Source organism: Falco peregrinus, chromosome 6 (assembly GCF_023634155.1).
Source record: "Falco peregrinus isolate bFalPer1 chromosome 6, bFalPer1.pri, whole genome shotgun sequence".
NCBI lineage: Eukaryota > Metazoa > Chordata > Aves > Falconiformes > Falconidae > Falco > Falco peregrinus.
Genome location: NC_073726.1, coordinates 35,105,330 through 35,128,555, shown reverse-complemented (window position 1 = coordinate 35,128,555; position 23,226 = coordinate 35,105,330). Strand labels below are relative to the sequence as shown.

The window sequence follows — 23,226 nt, the reverse complement described above, 5'->3', positions numbered from 1 at the left end:
TCTCTCTGGAAACTGTGGCGTACGAAATTTTACCTGGTACTGCTGAGTTCTGCTTCACATATAATTCTCCTTCTGTAGTAAGAAGCTCTAAAGCTGTTGGGCTGCTCAACAACTTTCATTTGTTTCCCACTGACCACTTATGTCTACTTGTGCTCTCAGCCTAGGAATACATACTTCCAGGTATCATAGCAACAAGGCTGGTAATTTCATAGATCAGCACTTTCAGGTTTTCTGTTAACAATTTATCTTTGAACCTTCCACTATATTAATATTCCAAATTCACTGAAAACAGAGGCCTTCTTTTGCCTTGTGTTGTGGTTTAACTCCAGCTGGCAGCTAAGCACGGTGCAGCTGCTTGCTCACTCCCCCCCCGTGGGATGGGGGAAAGAACCAGAAGAGTAAAAGTGAGAAAACTCACAGGTTGAGATAAAAACAGTTTAATAGGTAACGCAAAAGCCACATGCACAAGCAAAGCAAAACAAAACAAAGCATTTGTTCACTGCTTCCCATGGGCAGGCAGGTGTTCAGCCATCCCCAGGAGAGCAGGGCTCCATCACGCGTAACGGTTACTTGGGAAGACAAACGTGATCACTCCATCCAAATGTCTCCCTCTTCCTTCTTCTTCCACCAGCTTTGTAGGATGAGCATCATATGGTATAGAATACCTCTTTGGGCAGTTGGGGTCAGCTGTCCCAGCTGTGTCCCATCCCAACTGCTTGTGCCCCCCCAGCCTGCTCGCTGCTGGGGTGGGGTGAGAGGCAGAAAAGGCCTGGGCTCTGTGTAAGTGCTGCTCAGCAGTAACTAAAACATCACTGTGTTATCAGCACTGTTTCCAGCACAAATCCAAAACATAGTCCCATACTAGCTAATATAAAGAAAAATAACTCTCTCCCAGCCAAAATGAGCATACCTTGCTAACACAAACTGCAGTTGTCTTGAAAAAGAAATTGGAGATCTCTGTTCTCTTCCTCCTATACTGATTTAATGTCCAAACGTCACGCTATCCTTTCACTAGTTCATGTTATCAACTCTCTGTGCCCTTTATTTTGTAATAGGCTTTAAGGTTATTAGCCAGAAACTTTTGCAGCCATGCAGCTAAATGCTTCTTTTACTGGCCACTATTTGTATATGTATATGCAAAGCGTGCAACTGAAGTAAAAGTACAGATCTCTAATTCATTCTGTAAGACTTGCTTTCCGAAAGGTCCCATTTTCTCATTACTTTGCTTTCACATTCTTTTGTGTCTGAAACCCCAACAACATGAATTTGTATGGAGGGCTCATAGCATGGTATTCCCTTGGTAGGAAATGCCCCTGTCAGCATCCTCACCTCATCAAGAAATTGCCACTGTTCACAAGGGCTGCACTGGGAAGGTGTCTCCTCCTCAGACTCAGGGCTGCTCACCCAAGCATATGTCTCTGTGTATATGAAATTTAAGCATTCTCCATCTGGTGAACTGAGAATGGGAAACTAATGCCAAGGAGTCCTTGCTCCCTGTTGCTCAGCTTCAGCCACTTTGGATGTACCAGGCTTTTATCTTTAACTGAAGAGACAGAATTGGCATTTTGGTTATCAAGTTCTGGTGGTTAAAACAAGGAGGCAGGTGTCTTAACCAGTCAGTTTTTCTCTTGGATAGTCTTTTTATCCTTTTTACTCTTAAATTATTTTTATGCCTCACTTTATCTCTGTGTTAAATAGCTTTAATCATATCCTTCAGTGATATGAAGTCTTAAGATTATTATGTTCTCCAAATACTTTACAAAGATTAGTCAGTGTTACAGATGAGCAAGAAATGGATTCCCATCCCACAGAAATTTCCAACATATCAAAACATTTCACTGTACTGAATCAGGACAGAAATCAAAGCAAAAATTGGGGAAGAATTGGTTTAGAACATTCATTTCAATTCTGTAATTTCAGTACCTTATATTTCAGTTTTACTCATTTTAATCTCTGCCTTCAATTAACTTGTATTTCTAGCTGAAATTCATTTTTAATCAGCAAAGTGAAAGTTTTTATTTAAAATGGTAGTTATAAAATATTTTCAGCAGTTAAGTGCTTTATTTGAAAATCTGTGCTGAAACCTTCTTTTTCTTCTAAGTCGCTTTGTTTTGAAAAGTCGCATTTTTCAGTTAGAAATGCAGAAATGAAAAAGCTTCCTTGGGAAACTTGTGTTTAATTCTGGAAGTTATCATTGTCAACATTGAGTGGATGGAGAGGCCCATTCAGTTACTTGCAGAGGTGACTGGTGCCATTGGAGGTGCCCTCAGGTATCTTACTTGACCTTGTGCTGCCACTACATGGGCAGGAGCATCGGTAGGTGCTCTACCAGATCTTCCAGCCCATGTCAGATGTTTCAAGTACCCCATGGCAGCTTATTTGACACTATTTTGCATAACCAAACTTGCAACACAGAAGAATGATGGTTGAGATTTCACTAGTGCCAACTGATGGGTACATTATTTCTGTTTTTCCAGCCTGGGATAATTTAGACAATTTAATTTCTCATCCTAGTAAGCTGTTTGAAGGTACGCACAGCTTTTGGTGTTCAGTTTTTCTGAAAGTAGTTCTGTAGATGCTTTGCAGTGGGAGAGATTAGGAAAAGCAGGTGGCAACTCATTTGCCACATTTGACTTGACTGACTTCATGTGATGACACTGTGTGATGCCACTGAATGTACAGCCTGTGTATCCTCCTCTGATCTCATGTTCTACCTACAATGAAACTGTTTTCCTGTTGCTGTTGGTGCATTTGAGCGGAGGGCTTTATCTCCTAAGGTCTCTTCCCACCTAAATCATTCTGTGATTGAAGTTAATTGTTACTACACTTTAAAATAATTATGCTCATTATATCCTGCTAAGAGGCAGATCACTTAATTTGCTTTTTGTACATAGCATTTTAATTTTGCCCCTTATTCTTCTGTTGTTAGAAGTACTAAAAAATAGTATTTTTTTTCTCAAGTCTGTACATTGTTCTATTCTTTTACCTTGTTCTCCCCCTTTGATTTTCTAGATAAGAATATAATCAAAGTCTATTAATAGATGTCTTCTATATCTAGATGTATCTAGCCTTTTGTCATTTTAACTATTCTTTATGTATTTTTTGATGTTCAGCTTCCTCATTAAAGATTCCTAAAGAAAATAATGTGTACTTGGATGAGAGGGAAGATCTCAGTTAAGGAATACAAGCAAAAAGTGAGAAATTAAATGGTTGAATTTCTCAGTGGAGAGCGATAACCTGTGAAATTCTTGAGAAACCTGTGATGAAGTTTTTCCTGTTCAGTCATGTGATAAAAGGCATGGAAGAGTGAGATGACAGTTTTCTGATAATAGGAGGATTGTGAAGGTAGTAAATCCAAATGTTAATTGCCAACATTATAGAAGTATTCCTCAGTGCTGGTTGACATGGTCATAAAATGGCCAATGAATCTTAATGCTGATAATGAGTTGATGCATATGGGGAAAACAGTCCTAACTTAGATGCTCAGTGGTGGGTTCAGAAGAAACTGTTCTCTCTTGGGAAAGACATTTTGGAGTTGTGGTAGGTAATTTTCTGTAAACACCAGCTCAGTGTGCAGACACAGTCAAGCAAATAAATATAACAGTAGGGATTAGTAGGAATGGAGATTTAAAAAAAGTATAAAAAGTGTAGAAGAGACAAGAATTATGCCACTCTTAATCCATGGCAGGCATGCCTTCAAAGCAGTGAGGGCAGGCCTGGCTTTCTAACCCGGAAAAGAGTATAATAGATAGAAAATATACAGAGGTGGAAAATAAGAAGGATTAAGTATAGTTTCTGTATAAAGAACAGCAGGATGGATTAGGAGACTTTAACTCAGAGGTCTGTAAAAGCAGAAGGATGTAGAGAGGGATGTGGTCGTTCACTTCTTCTCTCATTCAAAAAAAAGGTAAGCTAAGTCCTGCTTTTTTAGGTATTTTAGGTACAGATGTTCTGTCACTTTGTATGAAGCAATCATATTACTTGTATACTCTTCACAATGGAGCCAGGGGTAATAAGCTTCTGAATACTGAGCAGATACCTTCATTGTTCTGTGAGTAATGACTAGGAATAGCTGAACTTTGTTTAGTTTTGAATCCAGGGGAGAAAGGAGAAATGCCACTGGAAGAACATGGTATTCACTGCTGGCAGTGGGTGGAAGCTTGGCACGTTATGGTTACTGGGAAGATGAATCTTGGAAATGGTTTACATCTCAGCAAAAAAGTTCATTGATGTGAAAAAGTAGAAGTGTGCAAAATCTGACACTCCAAGAACCTTCCCTTTTCTTTTTTAATGATCTGAGATCTTTGTTTTGTCAGTAGAGGAAATAAACGACTGCCCTTTTTTGGCTTTGCATAGCTCTTTATGAAGCAGCCAACTAATTGTTCCACTGACAGTCCAGTGTTACTGGAACATTACGGTTCATCAGAGACAGAACTGTGAGGCATCATGTTTGCTTAACACCATATGGTCTCAGAATTTGCCCACAAAGGGATCTCAATTCCTATTAATTGGAAGTCAAGGAATATGCAAGTACTCATCACAAATGTGATCATTTTCTGAATGAGGTAAAGTACACTAATACTGGCTACGTAGTCATTATGTAATGGTCAAGAAAAAAAATCTATATAATCCAAGCAGCATAATTAGCTAGCTTCTAGTATTGCATGTACCTTGGCAGATGCAAGATTGTATTACTTTATCAAACAAGACACTCTGATAATTCTTTAAGCTTAATGGAGATGCTAACATGCTTTGCTATTATGTATGCATTGAGGTGGTGCTACAAAAAAAAAAAAAAAAAAAAAAAAGCACCAATGCATTCACTTTAATTGTGCATGTTATCCTGTCAAATGTAACTATTTCACATTAACAGTTTCTCACATGTAAATCAACAGTAGAAGGCTTATTTATGCTACCTTTTAACAAGATCCCTCTTTCCTACATCTCTTTAAGACAGTTATGACTGAACAGTGTTATGCTCGTCACAGTTTGTATTTACCATGTCTGTTCCAGTTTTAGATTTCTCTCCTCCTTATCCTCAGAGTTGGTTTCTTAAATTCCTGAAATAGCCCTTACTTTCCCCCTGATTAAGTGGTCTGCCTTTAGCTCACTCTTAAGGTGACAAAGTTTGTATCCAGAGGGTATTATGTGCAGATCCCTCTGAAGCTCAGCAGCACCTCGGGCAGATTGGACACTTGTTTTGTTAGCTCCATTTCACCCAGGGACTGAGTGTGCTACCTGAACAGGCATCTGATTCCTGCAGACATATTCTTGAGGGCAGGAGGTCCAAACAGATTGTTTCAAGTCCTGCTGCCCTTGCCACTGGGCTCTCAAGGCTAGATACTTGTTTTCACTGGCACTGGTTCGTCACAGCAGGCAGTGGATAGCCAGGTGGAACAGGATGCTTTTTTCCCTGGTCAAATACATAGCTAGACCAAACTGGTGGTGCTCCCAATGTATAAAGAATAAATAAAAGATATATACTATGTTCAGACAAAGCAGGAGGAAAACAGGTGAGTGGGCCCCTTTTTTCCTTTTATCTCTGTAAAGTAGAAAAGTGTGATAGAAAAGTGCAAAAAAAATATAGGACTTCTTCCTAGTCACACCTGGACAACAGAGTCTATACAGGTCACTTAAACATGGTGAGTAGGAGAAATCTTAATGAAAATTCCTGAAAGGAGAGCCAAATACATCTCCTTCACATACGTATGAAAAAGTTAGCCACAGCTGCTTCTGCAACAGCGTCAGAAGTTTCATTGAGAATGAGGAAGACTGGAAGGAGAAAGCAGATAAAGAGAACAGCAGCAATAAAGTAGGAAAAATGAGTTTCTGGAGATGTCTATTGAAAGGAGATCTGTGATTCACCTGGTAAACCAATAACCAAGAGGATGAGATTTGCAGGTTCTGGAGAGTGCCAATAACATCAGGAGGTCTCTCATCTTGGGGAGAAAAAAGTTCAATCTACCAGTACTAATCTTCCCAACTAAATCCACATCTGCTTTCTGAGGATGTGTAGCTTGTCTGACTCCTGTTCCACATCTAGGTCACCTTTCAGCAGAAGATCTGTCCTTATTTCAATAGGATTTACGTTGACTGGAGGTAACATAAAATAGTATAAGGTAATACAAAATTCTTGTCTGTATAGATATTGCAATGTACAGACTATCTTTCTATGAAGTTCCTTCTCAAAATCAAAGGTGTCCATGTATATGTTCATACATTAATGTTTGTGTATGTGTATATATCTGTTTAAATCAGCTACACAGGCAGTTCTTAGTATCTTTTATTGTGCAGTTTAACTTTTTCGGTAGGAGTTGATCTCAAGAGTCATAAAAATACCATTCAAATGTAGTTTTTCATTTATTTTTTTTCATATACCAGAGTTCCTGTTCTTTCAGACGATGTACAAGCTTTATGCTTAATTTTGCCTCATTTTTCTCAATCACAGTTTGACAGCATCTTTTTCATTCTGGAAAAGTATTTAGAACTGGCTGTGTTTTTAAAGAGGATATGTTTCCTAAAGTTTTTTGGACAGACTCTAAAACCTTGGTGGGTGTCTAGTAAGGCATAAGGTATTTAAGAGAGTAGTGAATATTCTCCAGTGCATCACTTCGCAGCATCTCCTGACTACCATCACCTGTCAAACCCAGAAGTTACTGCCACTGTAGCAGAAGCAGCAGGATACAATACATGTTTTCACCGAATTTCTCCAGTTCAGTCCAGACTTTTAATTAAGCCAACAATGAAGGTAACTGTGTGAAGACCCCAGACTGAGAACTGGAGAAGCTAATGCACTAGCTGACATCTTTTTCTGCTGGCTGTGCTATGGAGCATGGTAACGTTCAGTACAAGGAGTGGGCAGACTGATAAAGGCAGTAACATCTTCAAATGTCACAGCTTAATGATCTAAAAAGTGTCTGCCAGAGTATGTGCTTATGTGGACCATGTCTTCAGTGCATGAGTAGATCTAATAATTTTCCTAGTGTGTCATGATACCAACATTCAGAGAACCCAAAATCACATGGGACCATTTTTCTTCTCCCATATTGCAATAAACACCATGTTTTCTTTCTAGTGTCACTCATAGCTCTTTCAGCTGTACAGTTTCCCAAGTATCTCCCCCTCTTTGCTGAATCCCTGCTGTATGGACAAATGTTTCCCGGCACATGTTGTTCTGTTCTGAGCGCTGCAGAGCCCCATGCATGCAGGCTCTTTGTGAATTGGTGGGGAGCTGGGAGCCATGCGTGGCAGCAGGGCCAGCAGGGCAGGGGTCTCTCTCTCCCCCAGCCCCCGGGTGAGGCCAGCAAGGCAGGCCTTGCAAGCCAGCATGTGTTGGCTGCAGTTGTGGCACATTTGGGTGGTGTTTGTAGTTCAGTGGAGCAGGCTTCTGGGAAAGGAGCAAACAAATTTTTTTTTAGTACCATAGCCTAGTTTTGCAATGCTGTGTACTGACAGGAGAGGAGCTGATGTACACATTGAGAACTTGACCACACTGATCATTGCACCATTTTAATGCAATCAGTCTAAAATTATATACTACTTTGATACCAAAGTGGTAGCGTGTGGTGACATCTGAATTGGGGTCATTCTTTTGCCATCCTTAGACACACACATACTCCCTAGGTAGAGGTACCACCTGTACCATTACTGAGTGCTTCCCCTTGAAGTGGTGTACAGTATGACTTGGCAGGCCTGTGAGGGAAACGTCTGTTCTTTCACTTGCTGGTGAAATGATAGTTTTGAGAGTTCAGGAAGAGAGGTGATAATGAAAACACACAGGAATTCATCCTTTCCATCTCTCCCCGAAAAGATTGACCTCATACAGTCAATTTCAGTTTACTGAGATAAAGATATAAAAGTCTTAGGTATATTATAAGATTTATTCCATATAAGAAATGCTTTGTGATACCTTGTAAGGAAGTTGGGGTCTGATTATGCCAGCATGTCTCCAAATCCACATATAGCATGTTTTGTCCGGTTTGCATACATGTAAGTGATAATAAATGGTGCAAAGAAGTGGATATCCATCCCATTCATTTTGGTTTTATAAACCAGCAGCTATGAAAGCCCATCATAGCTTTTTGAGGAGTTGCTAGAAGAGTATGTTATTTTTAAACTTTGGATTCCTATAAATCAAAGCATGTTTTACCTGAACGTTCTCTTTTTCTAAGTAAATGTAAAAAAGTATTTTTCTTTCTGTGGGAAATCATTATTTCCTCTTTTGTGAATCGTTTTGCTAAATTAGGAAAGCTTTGCAAAAAGCCCTCATGTGATGATAGTGTGTGAAAAATGTAAAATATAATTTAGGATTTTTTTTAAGATGAATGACTTTTTCATTGTTTTATTGCTAATAGCAAATGCATTTCAAAATCAAGGTAACTTGTTAGAATCCACATCTTTACACTGCTGCTGAAATTGTGTTTTGATTTCTTTGACATGATCCCTGATTGCTGTGAGAAGAATCAGTTCAGTATTTTTGTTCTTAGATTCCCCCTCCTTTGTCTTGCAGCTACTTGTGGCAGATTCCATTAACAATTGCAGTAGGAAATACGAGCCACATCTCATCAGAGGCAATTATATGGGTGTCTAACAAATCAGGTAAAAATAAACTTTCCTCCCAGTGGAATCTCATAAAGCATACTTGTGTTTTCCTCAACTGTTTCTTTGGAATTGATCCTAGATAATTGTTTAGTTACTCTGTACACAGTTTTAGCTACTTGAAATGAATTACAAAAGAAGGAGAGTTGGGAAGGGAGGGAGGAGGAGTTAAGGATGAGCAACAAGCAAGATCTATAATAATCGCAGAAATTAGACAGTATAATGAAAAGCTTTTACATAGAACGTGTACCTAAGTGCTATGTGTTTTATATTTAGCAACACATATCAAATAATTGATGAATGCTATTCACTTTATTGATTGGTGAAAGTTAAATGTAATATCTTTACAGCAAAACATCTGATAAGTATTACTTAGTAAATGCAAAGTATTTAGAATTCTAGCATTTTGAACTCTGATCCGTAGTCTGAACCAGGGCTAAGAAATGTTTACTGTCATTAAAAAGTCTCCTTATTGATCTATCAAAGTATTTCTTCTCTCTATTAGATAACTAGATGCTGGGCCTCAAAAGTGCATTTTTCTGTATACTCTTATTTTCTTCCTCCTCTGTTCCTACATGATCGTAATAGCTATTGTCCTGAGGACAGCTAGGGCTAGACACCAGTGGTTTTTTATCATCTAGAACAAGAATTCCACGGTAGAAATTTAATGAAATATTTGTCTATTTCCTTAGCAGTTCATGCGACAGTTTTGGACTGGAATTGAAGAGAGTGAGGGAAGAAATATGGAGATTGAGTGGAGTGATTATATAGAAGGGGAAAGAAGGATCCAAACATCCCTTTGACACATGGGCTGTAGAGGGAGAACTGACTCCTTGTAAAATTAGAAGGGTATAGGGACCTCCCTCTGACAGAAATTTAATTGGAGGGAGGAAAGAGTCAGACCTGCGTGAGCCTGTGTTTTTTGCTTTTTTTCCCTTTTATAAGTCACTGAAAGATAATAGTAACTTTGAGCTTAGCAGCCAGCAGGACTAAAAATGAATGGTGCACGATCAGTGGAAATCTGAGTATCCCAACCTTCTAGTGGTATAAAGTCTGCGTTTCTTTTCCCAGATTGTTTGCAGCCTGTCAGAACGTAATATGTTTGATGCTGTCCCCATGACATAATCATCCAGAAATGTGCCAGGACCAGGGCACTTTTTATACCCAGGAAACATACTCTAGTCAGGGCATACAGATGCTGCCTCACTTTACAGAAATATATCATATTGGCCATACTTTTTAATATTAACACCTCCAAAATACTTCAAAACCTGTTTGCACTTTCACAGTCTGCCTTAATGACCTGCTCTACTTTTGTCCTTTAGGGCTTGATTGAACTCTCATTGAAGTTAATAGAAAGATTCCCACTGCCTTCAGAGAGAGTTGATCATCTCATCTCATCTCATCTCTTCTCATCTCATCTCATCTCATTAGGTTGTACATGCATGCCTCCTTCCCTTCACTCCTGCCTTGAAAGTTCAGTATATTACTATTATCTGCACAGTTGCTTCTTCATTGCCTTTTACTTGCAGAGTGCTGTGGAGGAACAAGTCTATAAAACCTCTACCCACTCTTTTAAGATCTACTGCTCCTATCGGAATGCCTTCAAGAAATCAACAAATTAATGATGGCCGGTGTGAGCAATGATTTTGGGGTGGCTGCTATATAGAAATTAAAGAGGAACCTTTCGGAGTCATCAGTTTTCTATGTAGCGAATCAATGCCACTGTGATCTATTGTCATTATCCTTGTCCTTCCCCATTACTTTCTCACTCACTCACTTGCTGTGCCTCACTGAAAATGAGACTGTAAACTTATGACTACAGCAAAGAAGTCCTCTTGCTTCTACGTATTGTTGTCTAGCTCAGCTGAAGAACTCCTCAATGTAAAAAAAGTTAGTAAGAACATCCCTGGATGTACTGAATGTATGATTCATTGTATGTGCTGTTATGTATTGGGGCTGCTATAGATGATTTTGTGATACTTCTGGAGATTTTCTGCAGCTGGTATGTTTGTTTCATGGGGATGTGGCATGATTGTTGTGGATAGGAAGAATCCTGAAGACTTTCTGTTGTACAGAGGACACAGTTTCAGTGTTGTCCCAGCAAGTAGTCTAGGAACAACTCTGCAAGCTGGAGGTGAAACAAACTACTCCAGAGGATATTTGGAATATTGAGAGGGTCACATTGTTCTTCAAGAGATTGTAATTGAATGTAGATACTCAAGTTTGGAGGAAATCCTGATCATGAGGATGATTTCCATGCCCTCTTTAGGAAGGAGCAGGTGCTTCCTTCTTGTTGACTAAACTGCTGTGCTAAAGAAGCTTCCAGTGTAACCTGAAGAGTGGATAGGAGATGATGAACATCTGTCTGTTGTCTGTCAAGTAATACTGGCCACATACTTCATTTCAGCTGCCAGTAATGAAGAGGGTCCAAGTTAATGACTACCATTATGATATCTTGGCATATCACTTATTTTTTTCAATAAAATTAACCTTGTCTTTGTGTTACCTGAAAGAAATGAAACCACAGCAGTTTTCAAGTAGTTACATATATTGACATCAATAAATATTCCTTTATTGTGGTAGTTTCCCAGGGGAGTACACCCCCTGCCTTGCACTAGGGTTCACCAGGGATAATTATTTACTGATGGAAGAGTCTCTTCCTTCATGAATATCCAAAAGGGCAAGAGAAAGGATTACTGATTTTTGTATCCTCTTTGCTACCATGTCCATCATCTCATCAAGATCTTGTAGGATGCCAATTGACATTTTTATGAGCAAGGGATAAGAGGCTGCTGTCCAGTCTTGTGAAAGTCACTGAATGTAGGATGCTTGGGTTGCTGCTGTCTACTCACCCTGGCCATGTCTGGTTACATAATAGAGATGGTGAGGCATGCAGATCTGTTAAACCATCACAAGATCACTGGTTGTTCAATATGCTGAGCAGGGTTAGTTCAGATAATGCAGGTCATCCCAGCTGCTGTCAACAGAGCTCATTCTGTCCACTTTTCACCACACCAAGATGAAGGGACACACTGGAAATTACAACTATGCAGTGTCTTTTTGAGATGTAATCCATTGTCCTTTGCAACAAATCCTGTAGAGAGGACGGTGCTAGGTCTTGGCAACATGTCTGACAAAGTGCATAATCTCCAAGATGTTTCATATTTAGTGTAGCTTGTCACACGTTTGTGGACAGTATGTAGTCATAGTTTTGGAAGGTTCTCATTTTGCAAGTGCTTCTGCCAGTCTCTCTTCTCCTTACTCAGTGAACCACAGCATTTATGTAACCATTTTTCTACTCATCAGTTCACATACCAGCCATCAGATGACCTTTTTACTGGCTCAGTTTGTCTGGGCATGTGAAACGGAGCTGTCTCTTTTGCTTTCAGAGTGCTACACAGATACGTCACCACCAGCTTTTTCCCTCTTCGCTCCCCATAACCACGGATGAGGCTGTTCTGCTTCAGGCCAGTGACAGCTATTAGACCTCTGAAAACTAAATTAGTCACAAAGGAGACATCTCATGATTAGCCTTCCTAGCCATGCTGAGGTCAGAGACATCACGCTAAGCTGGCTGCAATGCTCTTTGGGCTACAGTCTTGCAGGTCTGCTGAATGATATATTTCACTGGCACTGTGGAAATCACTGGTGTTAGAAACTTCTGCTCTGTCGTAGATCCGGAGCTTGTTTCTGTTTCTCCTATATAAGTTACCTCTTTTATGATTGCTGAACATTATGTCCACACTGTTTTGGGATCAGCCCAAAATCGGTAGTGGGTAGCAAGTCAAGGACCAGCTTTGAATTCAGCCCATCCCCACAAAATCACTGCTTAGTGGTGCTGGCGGGAAGGTGTTGGCGATTGCTGCCGAAGGCATACTAAGTGTGGAAGCACAGGGTCACCTGTCCTGTGGATCTGGGAGAAGTGACCTTAACCTCAAACCTCAGGTTTAGCTAGCATCCGTTTCAAACAGATGAGCAAGGCTTTGGATAAAGGCATACCTGCCATTCCCTGGGCATGATTTTTCTGGTGCTTAGGCTCCAGGTAGGAAACATCTCCACGTGACTCAGCAAGTGCTGCTGAAGTGATGGACGCAGCTTTACAGTCTGCCTCCCTGCCCTTTCTGTCCGCACCTCCTGTAACTTGGCTGATTTGTTAAGTCCCAGGGAAATACTCCTCTCATGGATATCTCTGCCTCTGGTAAAGTGACTGTCATTCAGACTCTTCTTAGTATCTCCAGAGGGTTGCTATGAGATGGGGGAAGGAGAGTTTAACAGGGCAATTGCCTTCCAAACAGCAAGTCCCAACTTACTACATTATGCCACCTCCTACTAGATAATAAGCCCCCTGACAGTCTGATTCTCCTCCATTAAGTGTCTTGTAGAAGACAGCTGCTTCTGAGCTGAGGTTTGCTGGCTGCCTACTGGGGAATGAAGCATTAGTGCAGCATTAGGAAAATACCCTTTTTTTTTCCTTTCTGAGACTCAGCTGTTGAACTTGACCTGTGTTGATTCCAGACTCTGCTCTTTTGTCTTTCAAAAGCAGGAGGAAGGGAAACACTGTGAAGTAAAATAAATATGCAGGTCCAGCTTTACAACTTTCACCAGCCATAGTAAGGACCAGGAATATATGACCTGCAATCCTGGCATGGTTTTAACAGTGATACGGAATCACTCCCCTTATCCCAACAGCTGAGCAAAGATCCTGTCAGAAGACTGCTGCTTACATTGTGTACCACTTCAGACATTAGCAGTTCCATCATACAGGAATGTTAATGGATGGAAGAGTAGTCTGAGGAAAGAGTATGTGAGCCAGAACATGATCATATTTACTGATGTGTGCTCCATTTGTTGTGTTATTTATTATACCAAAACTTGGGGGTTTTTTTCAACATGGAACTATGGCATCATGGCAAGTGAGATGGAAAGAACTTTTCCTTCTGGTTTGCCTTCTCCCTGTATGAAAATTTCTTGCAAAAAGATTTGCAGAATTTAGTGGAAGCCAGTATATTTTCACAAAATATTGTGATGAAATTCCTCGTGGAATATTTTCATCAGAAAAATTTCACTTGCTGTTGTTGGCATGAAATTGTGCTACCCTTGTGCAGTTATTTTTGTAGGAAAATGGAGTCAGTTCTCCCAGTAGGGATCCTACCAGCATAAACCAATTTCCTAGTACGCTAGGGGTTGTATAAAATGAAAAGTTAAAATACCAACTGTGAGTCCGAACACTTGAAACAGTGGTAGAAATGTGTTTAGCCCACACTCTTGTCGCATTGGAGTAGTGTCTTGCAGAGGGGTGCCCTTTGCCCAGAGCTGCTTCACAAGGCACTCATGTTGCCATGTGGAAGAGCAGGCTTCCATCATTCCTGCTGGTTTTGATGGAGCTGAAGTTGCTCCAGAGCTGGGAGAGCTCAGAGCTTCAAACCACGTGCAGTTAGCACCAGCTGGAGGAGTGTCTCACACTTTCAGAGCAGACAAAATGAGAATCAGACCCTAACTGTTTTTCTTACTTCAAAACAAATGCCATAAAATTTAACTATTTCCTCCTAAATGTCTCCTATATCTATGTGGCAGAACTGTGAGTTTCAAAGCAGTGTTATTTCCTGAGGCATCCAGGCAAAACATGACCATGGAGAAACACTTTCTGATAGAAGAAGATTAAAAAAAGTTCCCTTTAATCTCAAATACAACTGTATATATATTTTAGATTGAATTTTAAGAGGTGAACTAAACCCACCAGAGATAGATTTCTTCCCAAATGAAATCTTTATTGTGGTTTAGAAAGTCATGAATGGTTTAATATAGGGTTTAACACTGAAAGACTATGTTTTCCCTAACTATAACACTTTTAATGGGAAACTAATACATGTCTTTGTGGTAAGTGGAGAAGTTACCCAGGTGTATAGAAATTATCGGTGCTGTAATCATCAAAAGAAAAAAAATTATAAGGAGGCATGAGAATCGATAGACTCAAACACCAAACTCCACTAAATTACATAGAACTATGTGAAGCGCATGCATCAGGCAGTCCCTTAAAATAACCACCTCCTTGTATGAGCTGGAAAGGCATGAAAGATTCCTGTCTTGTATTTCAGGAGGTCAACACATGAGTGGTCTTACTGAAAAATAATGATGAGAGGTTATGGTTGGATTTAAATGGACCAAGACAGCAATAATGCCACGGAGCTTTGAAAAGTTACTGTTCTCCATTAAAGCAATATGTGTTGGAGGTGTTAGTTGTGAAATAGGTTATTTTGACCTTGTTGCATTTGACTGGCAACTATCATTCAGTACTCTATTAAAGCATAACTATTTTCCTGACTTTGGAGATCAAAATTTAATAAAAATGCTCAGACAAGAAAAAACATCTGTAGGTTTTTTTATTGCATCTGATTTTGAAAATTTCCATTGAATATATTTATTTACCCAGATATTGATTAATTTGTGCTTATAGCCCATTTGGTATGCTTTTAGGTATCTGAGGTGTAGGCATTAACCAGTTAGAAGTAGATGGTGCCAGGGATGGTGGCATTTAATAGTTTGCAACAGGAAAACATGAGCAGAAAACTACTACATCAAGGTGGTAGGGTTTTCTGCCCGGTGTGAACAGCGTGCTCCTGACCCCACACGGCAATATGCCTCTGAAGACCCAGAGAAACTCTAAAAGTCATTGTTTCCCTCAACAGTCTCTCCTAGATACAGAATTGGGTATTTTTGCTATTACTCTTCAGAAGCTCACTAGCTTCATAAGGAACATAGCTGAGGTTTAGGCGCTGATAGACTGTATCCACAGCATTGAACTGGGCAAACTAAATAGAACGGGGTAGATCCAGATTCAAATTCCTTCTCTCCCTGTTTTACAGCAGATCCAAACCTGTTCTAAGAAGGTGCCTTTATCACTATGCTGTAAATTGTTAATGATCTTTTAAAGTATTACTACAGTAATACTTGTCTTTATAGAAGATTCAGTGATTTACACAGGAACCAGGATTCAAGTCTTCCCTAAGTAGGCTGGAGCAACTGGGTGATTCTAACTTCAGGTTCAGTGAAGAAAAGATTTAAACAGAAGAGCAACTTCACTATAGCAGCCTTAAGAGAGTTTGCTTAGGACTGAACTGTATAGTCCAGTGTTTTACAGACCCTTGTGGAAGGAAGGACACCCGGTGTTAAATCTTGCTCCAAATCAGATTGCGTGGCAAAAGCAGCTTAGATGTTTTGACAGTAGGAATGCCTAGAAAGCCCTCAGAGTTCTAGCATTTAATTCTTGTTTTCTCATTCAGTCCCATTTCTGCAGGATATATTGGCTCCTAAAGAATGTGCCTGCTTGGCTCTTTATCACAGATAACTAAATGGATGTAATCAATATTTTAACTAAAACCAGGGATCTGTATTTTTTTTCTCATTTGTTTATATAAAATAATTAAATTGAACTGGTGTGAGTCAGACAAACCCTAAAAGAGCAGTAACAGTTGAATTGAATAGCAATAACTGAGTTATTCTGGGCTTAATATTTCTAAGAAGCATATTTTTAAGAGATTTTAATGATGTCAGAACTACCTAGGTAAGAAGAGGACTTCCTTTTTTAATCCTGCAGCTTTTTATCTAAATTTGCGTGCATAATTCGACTCCATGAGTTTAAAGTTAAACATATAATTAGGTGGTTTTAGGATTGGGGTCTTGCTGTTCTTTGTATTTTTTGCACCTTAAAATGATAGTTAATTGTGTGTTTGCTAGAGATATTTAGTCCAGGCAGAAGCATAACTTTTATTTGTAGTCATAGTCATCTATTATTTCCTCAGAAATCACTTTTTTTATAGGAAAGGCTGAAACAAATCGATTTTTTGAAGAAGTCTAGGTACTAGATAGTACGTGTGAATTGTTAAGGCCATATTGTTAAGGTTTTTTCCTATTTGTTACTTTCAGGGAATTCAAGCACACCAAACAATTCCCTGATGGAATTATGTTTAAAACAAATTTTATGTATTTCTTTTTTATTTTAAAAATGCATAAGAAGATCGTTCCTTTTGTCAACAGTGTACAAACTAATTTTATTATAGTAGAAAAAAGCATTGAATTTCTAGCGTTCTGTTTCATGATCAGTTTTGTTGGAATAGTTTATAGATTGAAGGCTTCTTCAAGAGACATAGAAACCTGAGGCTTCATTCCATGATGATTATTTCTGTAGTGAAAGAAGTGTGCAATGTGAGTTCAGGGCTTTTTTGTTGTTGAAATCTCTAATCCTGCAAATAGTTGTGGACTGCCTGACTGTACAAATACTGGACTAAATTTAGACTTTTAGCCCTGAACTGATTACTTAAAAAGAGGGAAAAGAGGAAGAACAGGTTAGTTGATAGAAGGTTAATTGGTATAGCTCTAAAGGGGAGCTTCTCAGTGGTTAGCAGCTGGAAGCTCTACACTTGGAAATACTTTAATTTAAAATCAAATATAAAAGCTACATTGACTACATGCAGCAAAGCTTAAGATTTTTTTTGTTTTAATCACAGACTTAGTCTTCTTCCTATAGCGCATCCATTGAATTAATTGAGTTACAGTTGTAGAAAGCTATTTTAGCATAGCCAGCATCAGGGTACCAGACTTAAAATAGGCAGCTCTCATATAAATACTATTTGCCAGGAAAAAAACACCCTTGGATTCTGTGTGGGTAAAAGGTCCCCATAGGAATGTCAGCTGCTGTCTCTCTGCATAGAACAGATAAAGGAAATTATTAATCATTCATAATTATTTTGTTAGTTTTTAAATTAATTTTACTGCTTTCATGGATATTTAAATAAGGAGTGAATTTAACAGATACACCTTCAGAATTTTTAAATGTAAAACCAAGTCCCCTTCCCATCTTGTTCTTTGTTTCCAGAACACCACAGAATTCCTGCTTTGGAAGAGGCAAATTGGTTGCTGGGGAACATCAACCAGACTGGCTACTTCAGAGTTAATTATGATATTAGGAATTGGAGGCTGCTCATTAATCAGCTAACAAGGAACCATGAGGTAAGCTCATCTTCTCATCCCTAAAATCTGCTTTGGTAGGTGAACCTTCACAGTTTCATCACTCTAAATGATTCAATTTTTGTACTTGGCCCTCACAGGTTATCTCTGTCAGTAATCGAGCAGGCTTGATCGATGATGCATTCAATCTAGCCAGGTATGTTTCCTGAAAATAATCTATCCTCATACACATTGCTGCAATAAGTCATGCAGTCATTAACTCAGCAGTTGAGTGTGTTTCAACTTAGATATATTTTAAACACGCTTTGGTTCTTTTCCGCTCCCTTTTATTTTTTTTTGTATGGCACATAAACATGGTCTGTAGCCCATTCACTACTCTTGATCAATAATTGCCGTAGGGTATTTCCGAGTCTGGAAAGGTCTGATCAATTTTGCAGCAAGTTCAATTTAACACTTCGGAGATAAATAATCTCTTTCCTCTTTCTCTAATGAATGAGGGTTTTTTCTTCTGTTTCTCCCTAATGCCTTACCTCTCTTTTTTTATAACTGACCCTTATTCTGTATTTAATTTGTGATGCAAGGCATCTTCAAGCTTCAGTAATTTTTTTTTGCCCTGACTTGTACTTTTATATCATTTCTCCAATATCTTTCTTTCCTTGTAATCTGCTAGAACAGACTCTTTTTCTGTGTGATGCTTTTCATGCAGAATGAAAAATCAGAGTTCCATTAAGCATTTCTGGAATTTATGCAACATTTTGTGTTTTATTATGATTAGAGAGAGAATTAACACATACAGTGCTGGTTAGGTAACGCCTTCTTTATGAACTGAGGCGATGGAATTGTACCCATTTTGAAAACAGGACATCTAACATGTTGATAATGAAAGTGTAAAATGAGAGGAAAGTAGTGGAACATTTCAAACTTTTGATTCTTGAGGTACCTGGGAACACTGCCTCGATAAAACACTGTGATGTCAAAGGCAGTGTGAAAAGAATTCCTGATACTACTGGCTTTCCTGTTTGCTGGTGTATTTATAGCCATATTTGAGCAGGGGCTTGCAAGAATTGGCAGTACTGAGGTACATTTCACTACAAACGGTCACCGGAGATCTTTGAGATTCAAGCATAGTGTCACACAGAAATTATCACTCAGTGATGTTCCAGCATCGCTGCAGTAAAACACAGTTGTGTGCCCTACCACGCTGTTCCTGCTGCCAGTGCTAGACTGAATATATGGCCTTTACTTAACAGTCCAGAGACATAGTAGGGAGAGACATCATGGGGAGAGATGGAGGATCCATTTGCTTTTTGCACTGCCCTTCATTCTTGCCCCATAGCATCTTCCCATTGGCAACAGTGAAGGACTGTGATTTGTGTACTCTCAGACTAGTAGAATATTGCAGAATATTCTGAAGTATCTAGACAGTTAGAAGAACACTAAATATTCAGTGATGTAAGAGTCTGTTCTGATTTTATTTGGTTTTGGCACCTCAGAAAAGCAGTGTGCAGTCAGACAGAGTCAGTATGGTGCTTTCTTCTTTTCCCATGCACTGAACACAGTCAGAAGTGGCTAGACTTCCCTGAAAAGCCAGACACCAAAAAAAGCTGTTTCTTAAACCTGTACTTGTAGGTGAGTGTTTTTCTTCTGAGTCAGTACCAAGCCAGTCTTCTAGGATGTCTTGTTCATGAAGCATAAAGGCAAGCCCATCCTACACTGTCTGGCCAAGTTTTGTGTATCTAAAATCCACCCACAGATTAGATGAGTAATGCATTCCCCACTTGCTTTCCAAAGCAGTTTTATGGTGATACTGGATCCTGCTGCTTTTCCAGAGGTAACTACACCAAAGAGCTGTGAAATCTTTCACAAGATTTCACATTGTCAAAACTTGACTTTCTTTTGATAACAATGAGCTGCAGCAGACTGCTGCTGCATTTGCTACTCATGCACCATGGAAAAAAGTAGTTGAGCTAAATATTGGCAGTGTATACACATGTGCATGCATAGATATTACTTATGAGGAAATATTCTTCCAACAGGGATACATAGCTAGATTCCTGTTTCTTTAAAATCTCTGCACAGACTCCTATCAGTAGTGTCACCTTGAGTAAATGCCTTACAAGCCAATCTGGGTGGAGGAAAGATCTGTATATTTACAACAGTAGATTTATGTTCCGTATTTCAAGAGTAACAGTAAGATATGTGGACTTGACTAAATGTGCCATGTAGGGTATACTTTTTTTAGTTTATTCATCTATTATCTTTCCTGTTAAAAAAACCCAGACCATTATAGTGATGCTGAAGTAAGTTTAATTAGCTAGCTGACTATTTGGTACCTTTTTATGAAGATATTGGTATTTTTTGTTTCATTTCCCCACTCCCAGACAAAGAAAGATGAGGAATGGGCCTAATACTTGCTCTGTTCCCTTATCACAAGTAGGACTAGAAAGTCATCAAGAGACTGTTAGAAGAGGAGTGTGTTGGGGGCAGGCCTTGATGGCAGAGTGCCCGAACTTCTGCTATTATGAAAGCAGATGGAGAAGCTCTTGGTGGGACAGGCAACGGGGAATCACATGCCAACACGGTAGTGTGGCACGGCTGCCTCTGCTGTGTTGGGTGCTCCCACGTGACACAGCGGTGTTCCTAAAACAAGCTTCAAGGGCTGCCAAAATCACACAGACCCTTTCGGTTTCCTCAAAAAGTCAGTGTTCAGAAGGCCACCATCGGCCTAAAAGCAGCTTATCTAAACACAGCATGTGTTTCTCCCTGCCCGTATAATGTTACGTGATGGGGAGATTAAATGCATACGATTGTCTCTGACTGTGACATGAGAAGAGGTGAGTAGCCTTGTTGACCAGGCATAGAGGTAGTAATTGGTAGTTTAGACTTGGCTTCGGAGAAGACTGGCTGGTTTTAAGGGTAATTTAGTCCTAAGATGTGGTCCCTAGCTGCACTCGTGTTATCTCCTTGTCTACAACTATAAAGATACACATTTTCAGAGAGAGTACTGTGGAATACATACTTTGGTTTTAATCCCTAGCTGTTATTTTCAGTGATAAAATAATACAAAAATGAAAACATAATTTCTTAAATTCGTGCTGGTCCTTTCTAAAAGAATTTCTAACATGAATAGTTCTTTTTAATGTACTTAAGAGACTGTTTCTTCAAAATACCCTGTCCTTCTTAGAAACTTCTGAAATACTCCCTAGTGTGTTGTTGAACTTGATACAGATATAATGTGCAGTCCCCACCAGAAAGGTTTGACTCAGTCTTTCCACTGTCCTAATATGGTGTGTCCTAACATGATATTTCTGTGTAGTTTTACTGCTAACTGATTTTGTTTGTGGAACAAGTACAGGTCTTACCTTCAGTGAAATCTAATAATATTTAACTCTGGAGAAAGATGAAAAAAATTGCTCATATATTTTGGAGCACCACTTTTTTAAAAAAGAAAAAAAAAAGAAAAAAAAAAAAGAAAAAAAAAAGTGTGTTTGATTTCATTCCTCCAGAATGTTTATTAGCCTTTTAGTGTCCAGCATAATGACTTCACAAAAATAAATAACATAAACGAATTGATAGCTTCAAGGAGTATTTTAAGCTTTATAACTTTAATTTCATAAGGTTTTGCCCATTTTGTATGGAAATACATTCCTTCTTCTTCCTTCGTGGTGTTTTTTTGGTTCCATAAAATTAATCAAGCAGAGTTTTACTGAATAACAACAATAAAGAAAGCTGGAGCTTGCTCACTGTGTTTGAGTCTTGCAAGCTTGTTTGTTTTTCAGATTTTTAGGTGTAATTCTTTTCTCAGCTGTAGTACTGCACACACCCTGAGGATCTGGGGAACTATAGCCTTGGAAGTAACGTAGCTTATGAAAATACATGCCCCAAATTCTTGAGCAAGAACAGCACCTTGGTGCTATATCTTCCCTTCTTCTTGAAGATCCTTTATCTTTTGTTTTGTATGTTTTCTGTGGAATTTCAGTACAATTTGAAAATGTTTATTATAGTAAATGGGATGTGTTCATTGTGAAAGCTGCGTTCTCTCCTAAGCTTAAGCTGAGAAGAGGGCAGTTCAGATAGCTCCAATAAGTAGTATTACAGGAAATAACAAAGATCCTCCTGTTTCTTGAGAGTGTAATGTTGTCAGCTTCTCCTTTCTCTTTCCTTAGGATAAGGGGTCAGTTAGTGAGTATGTGAGGTGGGATGCCTCCCACTTTAAGCATCCCAAAGGTAGATTTGTAAATCTGAGCTTGTCACCTTGCAGTAGACTGACAGTTAATGGAGAGAAACGTGCACCTGACCTGTCAAAGCCACTTAACCACATAGGATAAGATAAATTACCCTCCTAATGTCAGGAGTATTGTGGCACCCCTAGTTCTTCCTTGCTGGCCTCTAAATCTTTATATTCTCTTCCCCTCATTAAACGGTTGACTTAATCCAATATTATGTCAAAGAAATAGATCTGGTTTGTATTCAGTGTTAATCAGTGTTGGATCACATGTGACTGTGGATACCTATTTTACTGTCATATAAAATAGTTATTGTTCTTTCCAGTTCTGGAAGAATCCATCAGTTTTGTCTCTTGAAACCTAATGTGTTTCTCATCACCCTTTGACCATGCCTGCACCATCGTCAGCTTGCCGTATTAAGGCGGCAGGTGCTTGGTTTGTGTGCTAGTTGCTCAGGAAACCTTTTTTGATGCTGACAATATGTCTTGCTGTCAATTAATACCTTGTCTTCTGTTCCATGGTTGAAGAGATAGTGGTGGCGTTCTGTGGGCATTTTCCTGACTTCCTTTTCAGGCGGGTCGTAGGCCTGGGGACAGTCCAGTGCATGTCAAGACTTCACTCTGGTTACACATTAGCAAAGGCCAAAGATAAAGCTTAGCAGTAGTTCTTGCATATTCTTAGCAGCATTTCTTTGATGTTTATTGGAAGCTTTTTCTTAACTGGATTAATGAGAAAACATAAAGCAGTGTTGTTAAATAATTGTTCTTCTGCTCCAGTCCCCGATGGCCATGTTGGAGTGCTGTCCATTTCCCTTCACAGATGAGGGGGAGAGTGAGCTATACTCTCTTCAGATGGTTTTTTTTTTAGGCCAGAAAAGCCTGCCCCTGTAGACTTCAGAAATATAGGGAGCTGTGTCAGAAACAAGCAGCTGCAAAAAAAACACTCTTTCAGAATTGTCTGTGACCTAAGCGGCTTCCCTGCTGGAGATGACCTTCATGAGAGTTCTCACCTCTCAGGATTCCATTCACCAGGCCACAGCCAGGAACCTGGTGCAGATACATGATGTTATGAAGGTTGTTTTCCTGCTGTTAATCACATCTTCTTGGCTTGCTTCTTTCTAAGCTGTGAGTTCTGCTGACTCTAGGAAACCAAAGTCTGAGGGTAAGGGAAAAGGCAGTGCCAAGCTACTTTTCAACATATAAATCCAGATTCTCTCCCTTGACACAAATTTATCTTTAACAGCAGGTGCTTATGACTCCAAGGTTGGTTCCAGAAGTAAAATACTGAAGTAATCTAATGCTCACTCTAGATCACCTTCTCACCAACTTGAACAGAGAAATTAATTTTAAAAGTAAGTCTCAGTTAACGTTGAAGTTAAAGTATAGCCTTTGGAACCTGGAAAATCATATCGTTGTTTTATTTTTTTTCTAAAAAA

At 39.2% G+C, this 23,226-nt stretch overlaps 1 protein-coding gene across 1 annotated transcript in view; it reads left to right on the top strand.

Moving 5' to 3' along the window:
* Positions 1-23,226, top strand: part of TRHDE (thyrotropin releasing hormone degrading enzyme) — a 214,214-nt gene that overhangs the window by 147,746 nt on the left and 43,242 nt on the right. The window contains exons 10-12 of the mRNA XM_005242046.3: positions 8,510-8,598; positions 17,474-17,607; positions 17,706-17,761. Coding sequence (XP_005242103.2) covers positions 8,510-8,598; positions 17,474-17,607; positions 17,706-17,761 — 279 coding nt within the window. The remainder of the gene's footprint in view (positions 1-8,509; positions 8,599-17,473; positions 17,608-17,705; positions 17,762-23,226) is intronic.